General features: G+C 39.8%; 1 protein-coding gene across 4 annotated transcripts; it reads right to left on the minus strand.

The window, feature by feature from the left end:
* Nucleotides 1-1,001: 1,001 nt before the first annotated feature.
* On the minus strand, nt 1,002-19,723 carry ss18 (SS18 subunit of BAF chromatin remodeling complex). Of its 4 annotated transcripts, none has more exons than XM_057333800.1 (10): nt 19,320-19,710; nt 17,631-17,707; nt 17,375-17,459; nt 17,045-17,171; nt 7,359-7,583; nt 7,107-7,271; nt 6,953-7,030; nt 6,626-6,748; nt 4,866-4,996; nt 1,002-1,680 (listed from the first exon to the last, which is right to left on the minus strand). In XM_057333800.1, exons 1-10 carry the CDS (start codon nt 19,386-19,388, stop codon nt 1,654-1,656), a joined length of 1,107 nt encoding a protein of 368 aa, XP_057189783.1. In that variant the 5' UTR covers nt 19,389-19,710; the 3' UTR covers nt 1,002-1,653. The 4 variants fall into 4 exon arrangements, with proteins under 4 accessions (XP_057189783.1, XP_057189785.1, XP_057189786.1 ...); XM_057333802.1 differs by lacking the exon at nt 19,320-19,710 and adding an exon at nt 19,125-19,231; XM_057333803.1 differs by lacking the exon at nt 19,320-19,710 and adding an exon at nt 18,829-18,938.
* Between the last annotated feature and the right edge of the window lie 1,188 nt (nt 19,724-20,911).

A 20,911-nucleotide genomic window follows, 5' to 3' on the forward strand; every position in this document is an offset into this window, starting at 1 on the left:
CCCAGCTCCCCGTTTTAATAACCAACCTCGAGTTGAGTTACTCTGAGATGAGAAACGTTGAGTTTTTGGTTTCAGAACAGCTAAATACAGTCAGAAAAGCCATGATCAATGGAGCGCCGATATTACGATTCACCATGGCAACAGCACCAAAAATGGCACACTTTCCTCACCGCTCGGCATACATAAATGTGCCAATAAATTAGTAAAAGAATGCAAAAGACAGAAATACATTTTTTTAGTTTTTCAAACAAAATATGTATTTCCTCATTTATTAATCACGTGACGAGTGCAAAGTCAGGTCATGGTCTGTAGAACACGGTGTCTCGTGCCAGAGTCAGACTGATGGCTGGTTCGAGTCCTGCGTGGAGCAGACTTGAGTAGGACTGGCCACACTTCTACATTTACTGTACAAAAATCTACTCAGGTCCCAAAGTCCCTCCCTGAAATGAATGTACCTCCTCTTCATGTACAGGATCCTATAAAAGCACACATGACATTTAAACGCTCAAATACACGACAAGACTTTTGCTCAGGTTTTCAGTCTGGACTTGTTGCAGAAAGTCTTCAGATTTCATCAGCTAGTGTGTTTCTATGTGAAACTTTCAAAAAGTCTGCAAGTGTGTGATGTCTAGTTTAAAACAATCCGTTCAGATTTTAAGTGTCTTGTAGTGTATTCCAGCCATAAGTCGCTTAGATGGTCTGTCTTACAGTTGAGTATTTAACCTGATATCTTTCCTGACTCCATGTTTTAAATATTTCATAATTATGATATCATTTTTCTTTACTAGTTTAAAAAGTAGACCACTCTGCTCTATACTCTCCTACTGCGTTTGGTTGATTGACAGTCACCGATGGCTTGCTCGCTAGGAACTATTGTCACCTGCCAAAACAAATAACCCATTCCTGCTCATCCCCTTCTCTGTCGCTATACTTTGGGGGAAAAGAGTAAAACTACATAGAAACGTAAAAAAGCATGTTCTACATTAAAATGTGCCAGGACTCAAGCACGACTACTGAACACTGACCGTACCAGTTAGGTTTAATCATATTTCAACAAGTCATACATGGCATTATCAACAAAACGTCCCACCCTCAGAAAAGAACAGACATCAAAACAATACATCATTAATCAACGGGACGACACTTTGAGCTACTGTTCAACACCTGGACTTCAAATATTTAAACATTTACACATCATAGCATAGTTTTGAAACTGACGTTTAAAACCATCGCCTCCCCACCGCTCCCGCAGCACTATTGCTTCTCTGACATTATCAGACCGGAGAGGAAAAAGAACAATCAACTGATGAAACACATTCTGCTTCTTGTGAACATTGTCTGTTATTTTTACTTGGAAGGTGGCAGTTTAAGGCATTGCTGCTATTAAATCGGTCGATCTCAATGCAGGTGATGGTAGCATATTGTAAAAGTACTATACGCTCTGTAACTTCATGTTGTAAAGTGATTGGGCTTGGTAGGCGATTTACATTTGGATCATCTGTGCTGAGAATGAAGGCAGTCTTTGTTCAGTTCAGTCTACATGAGCGGGGAAGATGAAACTCTTCATTGGTGATGTACAAGGAGTTCCAGAGAGCAGTAGTCCTTCATCAGGTTCACGTGACGGGGAGCAAAACACTTTTTCACTTATGTCATTTACTGCTGATAGTTGCTATACTGACCCTGTGAGGAAACACACCCCACACACACCACACACACACACACACACACACACACACGCACACACGCGCACACACGCGCACACACGCGCACCCGTTGTAACTAAGTCAGTAAAAGGAAAATCAACAATTGTTACACTACATCATCCGTAGTTAATGTGATGTTAACTACTCTTTTACGGCACCAGACTACACACAACAACCCCAAAAAACACTTTTTTTTAAAGCAAAGGTTATACTGAAACATTTCAACATAAAGAGATCACAGTTCATACAACCTCTGGCAAAAATTATGGAATCAACACACTTACATGATGTTCATCGAGCTTTTTTTACCTTATAGCAGACAGAAAAAAAAAAAAGAAAAAAAAAAATCACAGATATGACAAAAAGATTTTGTTAAATAGCTTAACATTCTGGCTTCATTAAAGTCCAGGTAAAGAGAATTCTGAGAATTGTTTCTAAACACATAATAGATGTTAGAAATGCATTGCTGAAAGACTCAGAAGTATGTAGTACTGAATTGTGGAGTTAAACCATTAAACACTTTCACCAATTCTCTTTTCAGGATTTTTTGGGCAGGGCTAAAACGGGGGAGGAGAATAACGCGAACGGAAGGAGGATCACTCGCGACGTGCTTTAGTGAATGATGTTTAATTCAATTTCAAGATGAGCGCGAGCAGATAATCCACCCGGCTGGTTCACCATCAGACAAAGCTGTTTTAGGCCATGCCCATGTTCACACTTGACCTCTCTTTGAAGCTGCTAGCATCTGTTTTACATTATAATCCTATGGATTAAACCGTGTTTTTAAAAAAGTCCTGAGCACTTTTTAAAACGCCAGTGTCTTTTTCTGCAAACGCCCTGTCAAGCACCTTTTTCACAGCTAACCAATGACAGAGACCTGTCGTTTCCATAACAACATGCGCGGAACGTGATTGGTCGAGAAGGTTCTGGCTCAAAAAAATTAAATGGCGGTGGAAACGCCCATGGAGCATAGTTTTGTATAAATGTAAGTTTAATTTTACTTTCAATAACTTCTGATTGCATTTCTAGTGAGAAATTAGTATTGTAGTTGATAAATATGTGATTGGTTATAGCAAAGACGCTCTCTCTTTATAATTCAAATAGACTTCCGTTACGCTGCCTATGAAGCCCGTCTCTCTAAACTGCCTCCATGCACAAATGCTGTCTTTGAACATTGCCGGCTGCTATTTGTAACAACAACGCGCTCTTGGTTCGGGCTAATACCGGGCTCGGGGCCTTCTCGCCGGACGGGGGGGGAGTAACGTTACTCCGAGTTTGGAAGAAACTGCCGGGCTCTGAGCCCTCTCCTCTGACAGCACGCATACCTCTAAACCTGCTCATGAATTATCTATTGATGAATATTGTGCGTGTTTGAATTCAAATCCTCCCATAAAACATTCACATAATTCACATATAGCCTACTGGGCTGGGGACTCGGGTTGAGCGCTGCGAGTGGGCGTGGCTTCAGCACCAACAGCGGACACGCCCCCAGCGTTTGAGAGCAGAGAAATCCTGCTTATTTTTCCAACTTTTTGATCACTTATTTTATTTACTTGGATGTTTTTTTTCTCCATTCAAATTTGGCTGGGTGGTTAATAACACACTTTTCTGTTGCGTGACAAACTCAGAACACATATTTTAATGTCACTTTACTCATGCTATTAATAAAAAAAGTAAGTGATTTTGTTGAAGGCATGTTTAAAGTCCATGTTTTACAGATCAAGTAAAGGAAAAAATTATGGAATCAGCTTTACTTCTCGTTTCTAAAACACATACTAGGACAAGTCTAAAAATGCTAATTAGTCATCAGTTAAAAGGGAGTGCTTACACACCTTACTGAGCTGTTGGACGTGGCTAATTGAAAGGAAACATGGCTCCAACAAAAGAGTTGTCAGTTGAAACAGCGGAAAGTATTATAAATCTCATTCAACAAGGAATTTCAACACGGAGTGTGGCCAGAGAAGTTGGTTGCTCTCAATCAGCTGTGTCTAAAATTTGGTGCAAGTATAAACCTGAATGGGAAGGTTATAAAAGGAAAACATACAGGCAGATCAAGGAAGACGTCAAAGCGTCAGGACAGAAAACTCAAAGCAATATGCCTTGAAAACTGAAAATGCACAACAAAACAAATGAAAAACAAATGGGCGGAAACAGGAGTCAATGTTTGTGACAGAACTGTAAGAAACTGGCTGAATGAAACGGGATTTAAATATAAAAAAGCCAAACAAAAACCAGCACTAACACCAAAACCGAAGAAAACAAAGTTACAGTGGGCTAAGGAGAAGCAATCATGGAGTGTGGAGGATTGGATGAAAGTGATATTCAGTGATGAATCACGAATCTGCATTGGCCAAGGGATGACGCTGGAACTGTTGTCTGGTGCCGTTCTAATGAAACATATAAAGATGACTGCCTGGAGAAAACCATTTATGATATGGTGCATGTCAGGTAAAGGACGAGGGGAGATGGCAGTCATTACCTCAACAGTCAATGCACAGGTGTACATTGAAATTTTGGACACTTTTCTCATCCCATCCATGGAAGAGAAATTTGGTGATGATGATGTCATTTTTCAGGATGACAATGCATCTTGCCACAGAGCAAAGAGTGTTAAAGCTTTTCTTCAGGAAAGGCAAATCAACTCAATGACACGGCCAGCAAACAGTCCGGATCTCAATCCGATTGAAAATGTATGGTGGAAATGAAAAACACTTGTCCATGAAAAGGCTCCATCCTGCAAAGCTGATCTGTCAGCTGCTATTCGAGAACGTTGGAACCAGATTGACGGGGAATATTGTTTTCATTAGTGAAGTCCATGCCTCAAAGAATTCAGGCAGTCATAAAAGCCAGAGGAGGAGCAACTAAGTACTAATTGCATTTACTTTTGCTGATGATTCCATACTTTTTTCCTCTACTTGATCTGTAAAAACATATGCCATTAATACAAAAAATGTAAGTGATTTTGTTGAAGGCATGTTTAATGAAGCCAGAATGTTAAGCTATTTAACAAAATCTTTTTTGTGTCATATCTGTGATGTTTTTCTGTTTGCTAGAAAGTAAAAAAGCTGGACGAACATCATCTAAGTGTGTTGATTCCATAATTTTGCCAGAGGTTGTATGTGTATACACAAAAGGGCGCGATCATGAGATGATGTTTGTCACCTGGTCAAATGCATATGGACGCTGTGGCTGTCCCTGCGGTGGTCCGGGCTGTGGTGGTCTGTAGGCCGCATACTGCTGCCCTTGACCCTGGGGGTAGTTTGGGTACTGACCTGGAGTGCTCTGAGACGGACCTGTGAAGTTCACATTCACAACACTTTCAATTTGATTGATCTGTCGAGTTCTGGAGCAGGAAAGAAAGGCAAATGTATATATTTGAATTATTTTATTCTATCGAGTTAAATCAGGGCTTGACAGTAGCGTTTCTCCAAGTCAAGTAAATATTTTGAATGGGCAAGAAACTATTTTACTTACGCGACCAGACCTTTATGATCAGAATCTGATTTTACTTCACCTCTGGAAACAGCAGCAAAGCTCATCGTTTTAATTTCCTAAAATGCCTCCCCTGTCTGACCAAGCACCAGCTTAAAATGCAAAAAGTAAAGATTGACTTAAACTTGACATTGTGTCATTCTTAATACAAGTGCTTCTCTAGCAGCCCATATAGCCCAGCAAAAGACAACATTAACATTAGATTTTTTTAGATTTAGATTCAATTTATTGTCATTGCACATGTACAAGGCAACGAAATGTGACCTCTGCATTTAACCCATCCAGAGAGTAGTGAACACACGTACCCCCGGAGCAGTTAATGACTGTAAACAAGATTTTGAAAAAAGTCGAGTGTCGGATGGTCCGTCTTCACAGTGTCTGCAAGATTGATACTCAAAATCTTTTGCAATAGTCGTTTCTTTTCCAATTTGGTCTAGAGCTAAAAGCAAAACACGAGTCTTTGTCCATACACACACCCAAACATGTTTGTTCGACCACTACTGCTGCAGATGCACAAATGTAAGTACAGATAAATGAATTTCTCGTGAATCAATGATGTTTGTACTGACGCCTAGATACAGCTTGAGGGAAATACGTCCAGATTTCTGTCAAGTTCATCAGAAGCCAGACATCACTGTGTGCTTTCAACGCCATATTCCCTCTGTGCTCCGGTCTCGACTCTGGACCGCACCCTCTCGCAACGCAACCACTCAAAGCTCAGGGCACCACAGTTAATTATTACATTTAAACTATTTTTTAGATCCTCGGGTACTCGTGCCCATCCCTAATATGAGCTAAATACTGATAATGAATGACATGGTGTCATAATAGACAATTACATTAAAAAGGTAAGCTACAATTACATTTTAGCTGGACGACTAGTAGTTTTACTAGGAAAACCATTAGCCACAGTGGCGGCCTGGTACAGGCCTAATAATGTTCAATCCTTGGCCATGTTTAAAAACCAAATATTATTCCCGAGTAATCTACGATTATTGTCTAGCTCGTTGACAAAATGTTAAATGCTCTCTCTCATTTGCAAGTCACTTTTGGATACTTTACCATCCGCACCCGCTTTCATCATTACGATGCAACTCCTTTGAAGTAAACATAAACCAAGCGACCTCTCTCAGCACAACGGAATGCTTTTAAATCACCCTTGCGTACTTTATTATCATAAAGCCGATCGTTACATTATGTTTGACACACCGAATATTTGGAGTAGTTTACGGCCCCTTTCCAAACCAAACCGCACGCAAGACCACCTCTTCCAAGCCCGAGCGAGGTTGCGAGCGTCAATCAAAGCAGGCTTTAGGTGTCAAAAGCGCCCGGACGCGGTACGATTAGGACAGTGCGAGTACGTCCTTAATGTCAAGCCCTGGTTAAATGCGTTCGTATGTCGAGGTGTTGACGATGATGTGTGCGGGTACCGTAACCCTGCTGCTGTGGGGGGTAACCCTGCTGTCCAGCGTACTGCTGTTGTGGAGGGTAACCCTGCTGCTGGGGTGGACCCTGCTGATACGCCTCCTGCTGCTGCCCATACTGTGAGTTTCCTACAGACACAACCAGAGCAAGCCATGCGTCACATTTGCTGAAAGTCCACCAGGTCTACTGGGACATACACAGAGTGTCGTGCCAAGATTCATTGACCAATGACATTTCTGAATCTGACCTACTTGATTTGTGACAGGTTTAAACGACAGGAACACTATTTAGTTTTGTGTCAAAAGATCTGCGTTAGGGTAAATGTTGCATACCTTCTGGTGCCCCCTGTCCTCCATGGCTGTATTGCTCTGCGTAGTATTCCTCCTGACCCGAGTACTGCTGTGGAGGTCCTAAAAACACAGTTACACCTTTAGACACAGCAGCATGGCGATGACCCGAGTTACTCTTGAGCATTCTTCAGCGTACCTTGATGTGGGGGTCTGTAGGGCGGCATGGGCCTCTGCCCAATAACATGATTGCCTTGACCCATCATGCTCAAGGGGTTCTGCTGGCCCTGGTAATGTTGCCCACCTCCACCAGCGGCAGGCATGTTGTACTGCTGGGAGGGCGCCTGCTGGTGCATCATGGGCCCTAAAAAAACAACAGTCATTTTTATTATAGGTTTCATGTAGTTTTCAGATAAATGAGACCGAATGGTGGTCAATCAAAGTAGAATACCTGGAGTGGGCTGCATGTTTATGTTGGGACGTGGGCCGTAACTGCCCATGGACTGGCCCTGGCTAATATTCATCTGGCCCTGTGACGGTATGCCCTGCGAGGTGGGCGCAGCGTGGTTATACGCCCCCATGGAGCCGTGGCTGCTAGGTGGCATGTTCATGGAGCCACTGGGTATGCTGGGTGACTGGTTGGACCCGGGTCCCTGCATGGACATTTGGTTGGGACCTACAGAGAGCATATCACATGATTACAAGCAGGATGGCCTTCGAGCTCCACGTGAATCGCGTTTAAAACGCGATTTGCAGCCCGCAGCACAGAGCAGTCACGTGACGAAAGCGAAACATTTGTTGGAAACATGATGCTGGCTCAACATCGTCATGTCTGTCAGCCATCGGCGATGGCATCGTCTATCGGACCAACCCTATAGTCAAGTTGAGTCGGATTTATTTTAATAGTGCTTTATTTGTATTGTATCAAAGCAGCTGTACCCCCCCTCAAAAAACAAAAGAAAAACACCTGTTAGCCAAACATTGAATAAATAAAGATATAACCTTAAAAAGTAGTAGTATAACTTATAAGGGAAAGCTTTCCGCAACATCTTGCGAGACACAGGCAAATTATTTTGGCATTTAAAAACGCACTTTGGCGTTTTTAAGACGTGGGACAGACTTGTGCTCTAACTTCCTGTTGCGTGCACTCATTCTCAATTGACCAAGACCAGTCGGGCGTATTTGTACACTGCCAACATTTCCTTCATAGTCCAACAGCTTATGGTTGTCTGCGTATTAAAAACTATTCAACTGGATACAGGGCCGGGAACCAGTGCGAGTTAGAAGATGCATGGCCCCGAGTCTGTCTTTATATCAAATCTTGCACATGATATTGCTACTACAGTGAATCATTGGTCAAACCCACAAACAGAATTTCAAGGTGCAAAATCAATCCCTACCATGTAGTAGAGGACTGTAGCGGAGGGCTGTAGCGGTTATGAATGACGGGGACTAAAGGTAAAACACAGCAAACTTGAAGCAGGACTGCAGGCGAGTCACCCCGAAACTCATTACAAAGGCAAACACAAACATTTTAATATAATGTTACTTTATCTGCTAACGTGAGCTGCTGCATAATGGGATGGTGAAATGCAGCAGAAAGTAAGCCAAAAAAACAGCGCTATCCGGTTCCTATTGGAGAAGTGATGAAGTGAGTCGTACTGCACATTTAAATATTGAATGACATGCTAAAGATCGAACCAAGTATGTTACATGTTTACATTAGGGCTGGGCAATGTGTTTAAATAGTTTTTATCGATAATCGACTTTAAAATCATCGCGATATCTGATAATATCGGGTGTGTTTAGGGTTGCAAAGGGGTGGAAAATTCCCAGTAAATTTCCAGAAACTTTCGATGTGAACTTCATCTGGGGAATTTGGGAAATATTCCAAGTTTGAAATTTACCAGGAATTTACGGGAATCATTTAGAAATTTTAGAATTTTCTTTAAACTGTATCATATAAAAACATAAATATAAACATTTTGTTTGGTCATAATCTGACATGCATGCAAACTAATAGACTTTTTTCACGTTTTTTGACTGATTTAATTATAAGTAGAACTTTAATTATGGAAAAACTAAAAATATTTTGTTGTGGTAAACATAAAAATGGCACAATTTTCTTGTGGTAAATATATTTTAGGTGGTAATGAATATTTTACAATTCATGCAAATGAATAGACATAGGCTAGATGAATAAATACTCCCCAATCAGCATGCTTGCTAAAACAAACTATAACCTAGTATATACAATACTGGTCAAACGTTTGGATACATTAAATTTTTAAGTGATCATCATTCAAGCCTGCATTTTATTGTTTAAAAATACAAATAGTAATAACAAATACCTTTTATTATTTAAAGAAAAAATGATCACACATTATAAAAACATACGAAGCAGCACAAAATTGATGAAATCAGCACCATGTGTCACTGAAGACTGGCAAAAAAGGGTGTGGAAAATTCACCTTTGCATCACAGAAATACATTATATTTTAAATGTTTAAAACAGAAAACTATTATGTTTTACAATATTACTAATAATATTAGGTTTTGTTCTGTATTTTTATCAAATAAAAGCAGGCTTGATGAATAAGAGACTTCTTTCAAAATCAGTTAGAACAGTAATGTGTCCAAACCTCTGACCAGTAGCCTACTGTACTTCTGTATGATGACAGAAAACTGGCTAGCACAATGTAGAAGAAAGATAATGCATCACAGCTTGTGTTAGCTAGCCTCATCAATTGTCAATGAAATAGTGCTGGCTTACATTTAGCATATCTGATTTACTGGCTGGCTACTGAATAAACACATTTTGGTATTTGCTAGTTAAACTTTAATACCATAGATAAAATATATTTAACCAAGTAATATCAAAACTTCTTTGAATGGATGTCATCTTCGAACTCAAATGTAGAACTGTGGCTTCAATATTCCTGTGGTAGTCAGAGTCTGGAAGATTTCCCACCCAGGTGACTAAGGGATTGTTTGTGGGAGATGGTCTCTTTTAGACCGTTTTTATCATCTCACCTAAATATCTGCTCAGTCAGTGTATTTGTTTTTACAATGGATTAATTTGCACAATAGCTTACATCGTTTTAAACATACATTTGTGTAATATTTATGGACATTTTTTTACGTTATTTTGTGTGCAGGATTCAAGAAATTATCCGTTTTATGGAAGAATGCACAGTGCATGTGGGGGGGGGGGTCTCAAAAGCCCTGCAGTACGCAGTGTGCAGTGGGGATGTGATTGATAATTGTGCAGGGTAGAAATTCAACTGAAATTGCATTAAATCTGGTTGTTTTAACCAAGATTAATCTGCAAGATTTTTATTCTACTACATTTAAGTTCCCTGTTATAAGGTAACCTGCAATTATGTAAATTCCCTGTTTATTCCCATATATTCCCGTTAATTCCCATATTTTCCCGTCAATTCCCATGGAAAGTTTCCAGCCTTGAAAATTCCCGGAATTTTGCAACCCTACGTGTGTTTGACTTCATGCAACATTGCGCAGACGATCAATCTGCGGATACGGACCGGGAGGGAATTCGTTTAGGACCCACCAAGTGCCAAACAAACACACACCTGTGCACACACACACACGCACGCACACACCAGTGTTGCAGTGACTTCTTTCATCAGGTAAAGCGCGTAGATAAACCATAAAGCTTTCATGCAATAGCTAAAAATGTCGCAGGTGTCCTGAAATGTCATCCTACCCGTCAGATTATCCTACCAGGCATGCGCACATCAATGTTACGTCATTATTTTGCGCTATAAAATCATTCTACCTGTTTATTTTATACTGCTACAGGAATATGATAATGTATTTTCGTTGTTAAATCATTCTACATATTATTTAATACCTATAGTACAATTTGATTGGGTGTTGCGCTGTATATTAATCCTACATGTTTCTTTTATGCTGGTAGGATAATCTGACAGGGTATTTATGCTGTAAATTCATTTAATGCGTTTATTGTAAGATGGTAGGACTATCTGTAGGGCTGAAACGATTCCTCGAGTAACTCGAATACAAAAAATCATCGAGGCAAGCTTTGTTCAATCCATTTAACTACAGTCCACACGGAGCACTGCGTTTCCCCACGGACCGTTATTACTAACGCACAGCCCGCTAAACTCTATTCATGTTACAGGCTCTCAAGTAGGGATGGGCGATATGGCCCTAAAACTCTATAACGATAATTCCTGGTATTTCTTGCGACAACGATAAAAATGACGATATATCCATAACGCCATCCACCGCTGTTTTTTGCGTCAAGTGATAGTAGCTGCATGTAGTCTAGACCCTCAGAAGAACAAATATTATCAAAACGTAAAACTTACCCCAAATCAAACAGCTCCTAAAATATACCTACAGTATTTTTGTAAATATAAAATATAATAGTGAGATTCGACTTCAAAAGGTTGTAGTAAAGAAAAGTTAAATGAACTAAAGCTCAATAAACACATCATGTCATACCTAAAACTGTATATATTCTATTGTTGGGCGGAAACGATCGATCGCATCACACTGTCAATCACTCTCTCTTGAACTGTGTGAACCTTCTCTTCTCACAGCAACATACACTGAATCTGTCTATGACTCGCGCTACAGAAAGAGAACAGAAAAATGCGGATAAAAGAAATCTAATTAAATAATCCATGCTTTTATACGCTTATAAACGTATTTAAAATAACGTAATACAAACTCGCATGTGTACTGTATGTAAACAGGCAGCAGTGCTGTGCGTGCTGTGTCGCTATGAGAGCACATGTGGGCGCGAGCTGCGCACGGGACGCTCCGTTCATCCTGCATATAACAGGCAAGAAATCATATTAAACAATTTGCGCACGCGCGCATAACATCTAACGAATGTTTAAATAAATACTTTTAGCCAAACTAAATGTTGTGGTGTAACGTATTATGACTATCAACGAATACTTAACAAACGAATGAAATAAAACGAAAGTGAAACTAAACATTAACTCGGATGCATCTACAGTGCCAACCTAAACGAGATTTAGAGCTTTTAGTGCAAACTCTTTCTCAGCTTCACGTCCGCCCTCCGCTATGCCCGTTTTCACTTCACATATGAGCTGTGAATGGGTCTCACAAAGAAATACGTCATCAACTAGAATTTATCGTTTATATCGCGGGAAGACTAATTTCTATCGTGTGGGGAATTTCTACCGGTATATCGCAAATGATATACACTGCGTTCCAAATTATTATGCAAATTGGATTTAAGTGTCGTAAACATTTAATTTTATATTGTTCAATTAAACTTATGGATGGTATTGTGTCTCAGTGCTCTTTGGATCACTGAAATCAATCTCAGACACCTGTGATAAGTAGTTTGCCAGGTGAGCCCAATTAAAGGAAAACTACTTAAGAAGGACGTTCCACATTATTAAGCAGGCCACAGGTTTCAAGCAATATGGGAAAGAAAAAGGATCTGTCTGCTGCCGAAAAGCGTCAAATAGTGCAATGTCTTGGACAAGGTATGAAAACATTAGATATTTCACGAAAACTTAAGCGAGATCATCGTACTGTGAAGAGATTTGTGGCTGATTCAGAGCACAGAAGGGTTCGTGCAGATAAAGGCAGAATGAGGAAGGTTTCTTCCAGACAAATTCATCGGATTAAGAGAGCAGCTGCAAAAATGCCATTGCAAAGCAGCAAACAGGTATTTGAAGCTGCTGGTGCCTCGGGAGTCCCGAAAACCTCAAGGTGTAGGATCCTCCAGATGCTTGCAGTTGTGCATAAACCTACTATTCGGCCACCCCTAACCAATGCTCACAAGCAGAAACGGTTGCAGTGGGCCCACACATACATGAAGACTAATTTTCAAACAGTCTTGTTTACTGATGAGTGCCGTGCAACCCTGGATGGTCCAGATGGATGGAGTAGTGGATGGTTGGTGGATGGCCACCATGTCCCAACAACGCTGCGACGTCAGCAAGGAGGTGGCGGAGTCATGTTTTGGGCTGGAATCATGGGGAGACAGCTGGTGGGCCCCTTTAGGGTCCCTGAAGGTGTGAAAATGAACTCTGCAAGGTATGTAGAGTTTCTGACTGAGCACTTTCTTCCATGGTACAAAAAGAAGAACCATGCCTTCCGTAGCAAAATCATCTTCATGCATGACAATGCACCATCTCATGCTGCAAAGAATACCTCTGTGTCATTGGCTGCTATGGGCATAAAAGGAGAGAAACTCATGGTGTGGCCACCATCCTCCCCTGACCTCAACCCTATTGAGAACCTTTGGAGCATCCTCAAGCGAAAGATCTATGATGGTGGGAGGCAGTTAGCATCAAAACAGCAGCTCTGGGAGGCTATTCTGACATCCTGCAAAGAAATTCAATCAGAAACTATCCAAAAACTCACAAGTTCAATGGATGCAAGAATTGTGAAGGTGATATCAAAGAAGGGGTCCTATGTTAACATGTAACTTGCCCTGTTAGGATGTTTTTGATTGAAATAGCTTTTGATTTCAGTAAATATGACCTCCTAATGCTGCAAATTCAACAAATGACCATTTTCAGTTTTTTACAACCTATGAAATGTTTTCAAACTCTGTTGTGCATAATAATTTGGAACAGTGCATTTTGAGTTTTTCATTTTTTAAATAAATACTGTTGTCAGTGGGAGGTTTGTTCAATAAAATTCCAAATGTACCCTAACTGTTGATTACTTGAAAATTATACTGACTGTCATTTGCATCGACAAATTAGGAAAACCAGAGAAAGATATCATTTGCATAATAATTTGGAACGCAGTGTAATATCGCCCATCCCTAGTCTATGGTTTTGTTTAAAATGTATTTTGCTAGAGACTGTGAGTTAACGTTACTCGCTGAGTCTAGCTTAGCTTATTAGAAGCAGTCTGAATATGTTGCGTCTTCACATGAAATAACTCTGATTTAACTGTATACTGTCGGATTGATGCAACACACTATGTGTTAAACATGTAACATATCATCTCTTCTCGTTGTGTTGTAACTATTATTTACTATGGGGAGCAAAATGATCCCCGGGACTTCAGAAGGAGTGGGTGCTTTTAAGCGCTTCATTGTGCGTCCGGGATGCGCATAACGAAGCGAATGCATTAAGCGTATCATTCTGAGTTCAGGGTACGCGGGCTCGCTGTACAATAAACAGAGACAGATAGTTGTATTTTACTTTTACTCAATTACATTATGAGACTGAAAATAGAGTCAGCTATTACTTGGAGGAAAAAAATACGAGCATATATCATGCTCTAGTATTTCATAAACACATTTTTAAATGTTTTTACATTTACATTTAGTTACTTAGCAGATGCTTTTATCCAAAGCGACCTACAGATGAGGTAAACAATGGAAGCAATTGGAACAACATAAGGACAACAAAAAGCATAAGTGCAATAAAAAAAAATTTTTTTACCTTTAATACAGTACTTAAGTACATAAAAAATCAGTCTTATTACTTTTAAAATTAAAAGTACTTAATTAAAAGAAGATGGTGATTTTAATGTAAACACGGATTCAAATGTTAAAACAACAATATTTATTTATAAAATGTAGTGGAGTAAAAAGTATGATTTGCTTTATAATGTAAGAAAATACTAGAACTTATTGTTTATTTGCAAAGTTTGCCAAAGGATTAATAAAGTAATCCAAAAAATCTTTATTAGATTAATAAAAAAATAGTAATCGTTAGATTAGTCGACTAATCGAATAATAATAATAATCGTTAGATTAGTCGACAATTAAAATAATCGTTAGTTGCAGCCCTAAATTACACCAATTAAATTAGTTAAACCAGTTAGATTTTAGTAGACTAAATATAATGTGATTTAGTCAACTAAAATATTTTTAATATTTCCTTGACTAAAACTAAAATGATGGGGATGACTAAAATATGACAAACACATTTTTTTCGTCAAAAGTCTAAGCCTAAAACTAAATCAAAATTTGCAGTCAAAATTAACACTGCCATACAACACGAGTCAGTGTTTCCCACAGGATTTTGAGACTGTGGCACTGATGATGTCACACACTAATTAGCATATTTGTGACATCACGCGCATTTGGTCTAGTCTTGGCACACGAAATCTGTTTCGCTTCTACTCTCTGATATATCACATTATATTGTATTTTATTTTAACACAACTGAATGCTATTTTCACATATTATCTGTTCTGTTGTCAGACATAAAACGAGTATAAAATAGTGACTAAACCCGACCCAATAATACCTCATGTTTAATCCAACCAGCTGTTACTTTTACTGCTGCTAAAATCCTGATTTATAAACGCGACATCGCCTGACAAAATCACCATACATTTACATTGAAGAGCGGACATACGAGGTGATTTTGGCTATATTAGCCTACTTGTTTGTCTCATGCAGCACACAGACTTTACAGCTATTGCTCTTCTCATCAATGTGTTGTTATGTTATGAGCGCTTTTTTATTTTAAATGCGAGTGACGGTTTTATTGTAGATCACGTCGGCGCATATTCAGAAACATTGGAGAATACACTGTTGCGGTTACACAGAGTTACAACTCCAGAACGCACCGCACCATAAGGAGGGCGAGAGCTCACGCACACACACTCAGACAAGCACATAGAGAAAGGGTGTGTGGGAAAAATCTTTCTCTAAGTCATGATAAACTCGATCAGCCATCTTCTCTGGCAATAACATCTGTTACTGTTGACGTTTAGGCGGAAAGGCAAGAACACGTAGGAATTCATTGAAAACACCACCATGTTTTAATTCGTTCACTGTCATGTGTGAGAGAGGCGCTGTCGAGACACTGCACGCAACATGACAGAGAGGGAGGCGCTGAGCACTCGCAACTCTTCAATAAATTAAGCTGTTTTAAATAGTAAAATAAAAATGTTAATAGGAATCATGAAAAATCTATTCATGGCGGCCAGTGTTGATAGTGTTGCTGGCCGCGACGAATAAATCGATACGGGAAACAGACAAATGGAAACACAATGATATGTTAATTGTTATGAGCAAAGCTACTTCATTATTTGTGATGCGTTAAAATAGGGCTGTGCCAATAAACGATATCATATCGAATCGCGATAGAATGTATTTCAAAAACGATGATAAGCTATTGTCATTTTGACTCGATATGGATTAATTTTAGTCGTAACAGAACGCAGAAATAAACGCAACAACAGTCAGTCAGCGTGCAGCTTTTATCATGCGTGTCAAAGTACAAAGTCCATTTCATACTGCACTTGGCAAAGAAAACTCGACATGAGGAGGAAAACATGACTGGAAGCGGAAACAAAGGTGAAACTAACCTCGAGATGTCATCACGCGGTTTATCAAGTGTCTTATTTTTTTCGCAATCGCCGGTTAAACAAAACAAACTTGATGCGCAATTGCAAGCAAGTTACTTCGAAACTCAAGCACAAACGTTTTTATATCCATCCTTAACATATCTGCTAACATGAGCTGGTGCATATGAAACAAACCAGCGCTGCCCTGTACAGATCAGAGATGTAATGAAGTGAGTTTGTGTGCACATTAAAATATTGACCCTTGTATGTAAGATGCTTGCATGATTAAAGAAATGTACTACAGTTTATGTGAGATGTCTTTAAGGTTCACTGAATACATTGAATGAATCCCACTACTGGAGCAAGACATTATTGCAGCGTTATGTATGTGCGCAGGTGCTGAGCCAATAGCGTTCGAATGTACGCAGTAAAGGAGCCCTTTCATTGGTTGAATGTACTGAATGAACACTCCCTTTACTTAACGAGTCAATTGAGTCAAAATGAGACTGAATGAACAGGTACATGTTGTTTATGGCCTAGTATCCTCTGTGTTGCAACAGTGCATTAATTTAATTGAATTTTAACTGGTTAAAGGTTAACTTTTGTTAATAAACTGTATTTAAAATAGATTCTTTTAATACAGTTTTTTAATTAAATATATATCGAAATAAATATCGTTATCGATCAATATAGAAAAAAACTATCGAGTTTACTTTTTTGCCATATCGCCCAGCCCTACGTTAAACAGCAAAAATGAATTGCGGTTGTTTACGCCCTAGTCTTTATTTCTTCCGTTCGTTCTCTAAATGAACGGCATTAGAGGTTTAGTGTTTGGCTTACCCGGTATCTGCCCATTCATCTGGTTCTGCATGTGTGGGACGGACGGGCCATCAGAGGGCATACTGTGACCGTGAGGTGGCTGCGGGGGGGCTCCGCTCTGACTCATGGGCATGTTCTGAGTGGGCGGCTGGAAAGGAGAGAAATCAAGAGACTACATTTAGCTCCTCTTTCATTTGGAAAGCAAAGCACAGAGGGTTTCATTTCTGTTATTTTGACTTTCCAGATCAATCACGAGCAACCTTCCCCACAAGTATCTCATCGGTTGTTTATGAACAACATGAAAGGTATATTAGACAGGTCATTTGTATGTATGTGCATGCAAACACTCACAGCGGGCAGAAGAGACTGCATGTTCTGATTGGAGTCTGCTATCGTGGCCAGATACACTAGATTTCTGTGAAGCATCTGTTGGTAGCTGTCAGAGCACAGGAAAGAAAAGTGACTGAGTTTAGCTACTCTTCACGCAATATAAACACCTCATTAAGACCAAAAGAATGTTTCTGCATCCTACACGCATGTGACATCCACATGTGTCAACGTTAGGATGTGTGGAGGAAGCACAGACAACAGTGAATGATGAACTTACTGTGAGCATTCGGCTGTTTTTCCTTTACTCTGAAAGTCCATGATGCATTGAATCAGTTGATTGTTTTCATCCAGCAACTGAACACAATAAAAAGACCAAGTTATTTTCAAGTGAAACGGAGACCTGACGGCTATCAGAAGACATGCATAAGGAGAACTCTCTGAACATCTGAGCATCGTAACAGCCAAACACAAAAGAAAACGAACACTGTGTAGCCCATATCCTCGCTATATTACACAATTGCCTGTTTCACAGACAAGGCTTAAAACTAGTGCCAGACTAAAATGAAAGTTAGAGCGGTCTTAACTGAAAATAACTTGCCCTGACATATCTTAAAATAAAACAATGGCAATGACATGTCGCAATATGCACACCAGTAATATTTCATCCCAAGGCATTTTAATAAAAGCGGCTTAAATATCCTAATTTAACTAAGGCATAGTCCTGGCTTAAGCTAAGCCTTGTTTGTGAACCCGGGCAAATTTAAAATGTTTTTTTTTTTTTTTAAGTTGTTTCACTGTAATTTTTACTGTTTCTTTATGACGTTCAACATGCTGAATACTGAATATTTTTCTATTTATACATTTCCGTATTATTACTCGTACGCAGAAATTTCAAGATTCTGGCATAACACGGAGCTCAAAACAACAGTTTAACACAACGGTTTCTAAAAATGAGTCGTCCAAGACTTCAGAAGTGTAAGTTACTTTTGATGGTTTTTGTCATTTGTGACTAATACTGTCCTCACCAACCAAGTTCCAGACGTAGTCACCCATCATCCCTTCGTCTCACCTTCCCTGTGCTACAGACATTTCTAGAATTTTCTGACAGTGACGATCGTAAAATAATTTTTAAAATATGTGAAAATTCTTAGTTTTTGATTATTTGCATACCGATATATCGCGATTAATAGCTCTAGTCAATTTTGAGCTAAACATTATACAGTAAAACATTGATGCTACAGGGAAATAAATATTACCACAATAATTCGCACCACAGAACTGTACAAGAAGTATAAAAGGGTCGCGCGAAACAACGTGTTCTACTGTTTTTCACTATGCGTGCTGTACGAGTAGCACTGTCCTAACGTTACACTCTCGTATAGGCTAACGTTACATGGACACAGACAGCACACCCACACATAGGCTATAGCCATTTTTATTCTCTCTTCTAAATATGTGTGTGTGTTTCGTTTTACCTCTTTTTTGCACTGGATGCTGTGGACGTGTATTTGACATTAAAACTCATTGTGATGTGAAAGAGACGCGAGTAACGTTAGTCGGTGACGGTTCAGCTGGCTGAACGTGATTTGAATCAAATCCGAAACAAACAATATCGACGATGTGAAGTGTACGGTAAGGTGTTTGTTGACAGCGCTGTGTTATGTTAAATATCGCGATAAAACCAAGGGGGTCGTGTAACTTAGCGGCTAACAAAGAGAGCGCACGGCCGAAGCGCTTTAAACCGTGAGATGCAGTATAAAATCAGCTTTACCTCACGTGTGTATGCGTGTTCATTCTCTAGCACACGTTAAACATCATGATATAGACGAAATGTAAATGATTATTACGCTTGTTTAAAGCGTTAGTGGCAGAGGTGTCACGGCTAACCTCTTAGCCGAAGCCGCTACAGCAAACACATCTGACGTCACGATTCATTCAGATATAGAAATGACTCATTTGAAATTACCTTCTGTATTCCCGCGGGCGTTATGTCGCCCTTGGCGCGTTGCCGGTGCGGAGCGAAAGCCACAGACATATTGCAGAAAATTTAACGTAGCGCCGGAGAAAAACACTAAAATAAACCGCGAAACAAACGCGCCGTGCTGAAACAACAGACTGAACCACTGACGACAAAACAGAGGGGAGAACCGTTGATAAATTAGAATAAACCACCGAGGACAGTATAGAGGGGGGTGGGCCGGCCGCTGAAACTCAACAGAAAAGGCTTGTTCGACTTCTTACGACGCCGCTCAGTCCGATCGGTGTGTGTGGCATATATTTCAATACTTGTGTATATTTCAGGAGTCTCCAACCCCGCTCCTGGAGAGCTACCGTCCTGAAAAGTTCAGGGCTGCGTTCAGCCCCGACAAAACGTTGCAAAACGTTTTTTAAACGGAAATGGTGGTGCGGTTGAACACCCTGTTGTGATGACGCAAGAGTTGAACTATGGCAGCTGAGAAGGCCATTCTTTGCATTTTCAGAGCCTCATGAAATCGGAATAAATACGCGTTTAATACTGCAAAATACATCTCTTCTAATATCTTCAATTGTTGCGTGTACCGAGCTGCGGTTGACACATTTAAACGACTTTACTTGGACCCATTGTGCGAGCTGTCTCTTTAACACCGCGTGGGTTATACACATGTTGACGCTGATTGGGCCGACATTCTTGACACACCCACCAAACAAGAGAGCTACCCGTCCGTCCCGGAAACACGATTTGTTCCGCGCATGCGCGAAACTGACGTCACTTCCTGTCTGAAATAAATCGAAACACTTTACGGCAGTTTCGGGTATGTAGGCTATGTGGCTACCCGATCCGTCCCGGAAACACGATTTGTTCCGCGCATGTGCGAAACTGACGTCACTTCCTGTCTGAAATAAATCGAAACACTTTACGGCAGTTTCGGGTATGTAGGCTATACACTGCTGTTGTTTTACACTCGGAGTTTAATATATATATATTTTATACATTTTGTATTACATTTATTAATAAATTTATCTGTACAAGTTTCTTTTTTCTTAATTTGTTTCTTACAATGCTTTGAGATATTTCCTGGCTTGTTAAATTGTTGCTGAATTATAATGCATGTTTGTTTTAAGGTGGTCATAAAAAATAACTACCCGATCCATTTCGGTTAAAATTTGGTTAATATGTGGCACAAATTAACTTCATTGAATTAAATAAATGGTCAAATTAAACTGAATTGTTTAAATTTGCTAGACACAATTTGGAAAATACAGATGTGCATACAGATGTGTTTTCTTTCTATTCATTTTCTAAAGATAGGTTCTACATAACTGTTCTAGATATTTAACTGCATTTAAGAAACACACAGAATACAGTTATATATATATTCTTTCAATTTATTTATACATTTGTTCCATTCCTCACTCACACACGCTCGCTCGCTCACTCACTCACGTGCACACTCTCACTCACACACGCACACTCTCTCTCACGCTCTCTCTCTCGCACGCACGCACACTCACTCACTCACACACGCGCACACACACACACACATACACACACGCACAGGCTTTGGTTGACTATCCCCG

The sequence above is a fragment of the Triplophysa rosa genome, linkage group LG5 (assembly GCF_024868665.1).
Source record: "Triplophysa rosa linkage group LG5, Trosa_1v2, whole genome shotgun sequence".
NCBI lineage: Eukaryota > Metazoa > Chordata > Actinopteri > Cypriniformes > Nemacheilidae > Triplophysa > Triplophysa rosa.

What these genes read in the sequence shown, in the direction of transcription:
- ss18 (XM_057333800.1), bottom strand. Translation starts at nt 19,388, where the DNA reads ATGTCTGTGGCTTTCGCTCCGCACCGGCAACGCGCCAAGGGCGACATA. An exon ending in AAACATGCAGCCCACTCCAG is followed by an intron (nt 7,272 to 7,358) that starts GTATTCTACTTT and finishes TTGTTTTTTTAG; the next exon opens with GGCCCATGATGCACCAGCAG. An exon ending in CTACAGACCCCCACATCAAG is followed by an intron (nt 7,031 to 7,106) that starts GTACGCTGAAGA and finishes CTGTGTTTTTAG; the next exon opens with GACCTCCACAGCAGTACTCG.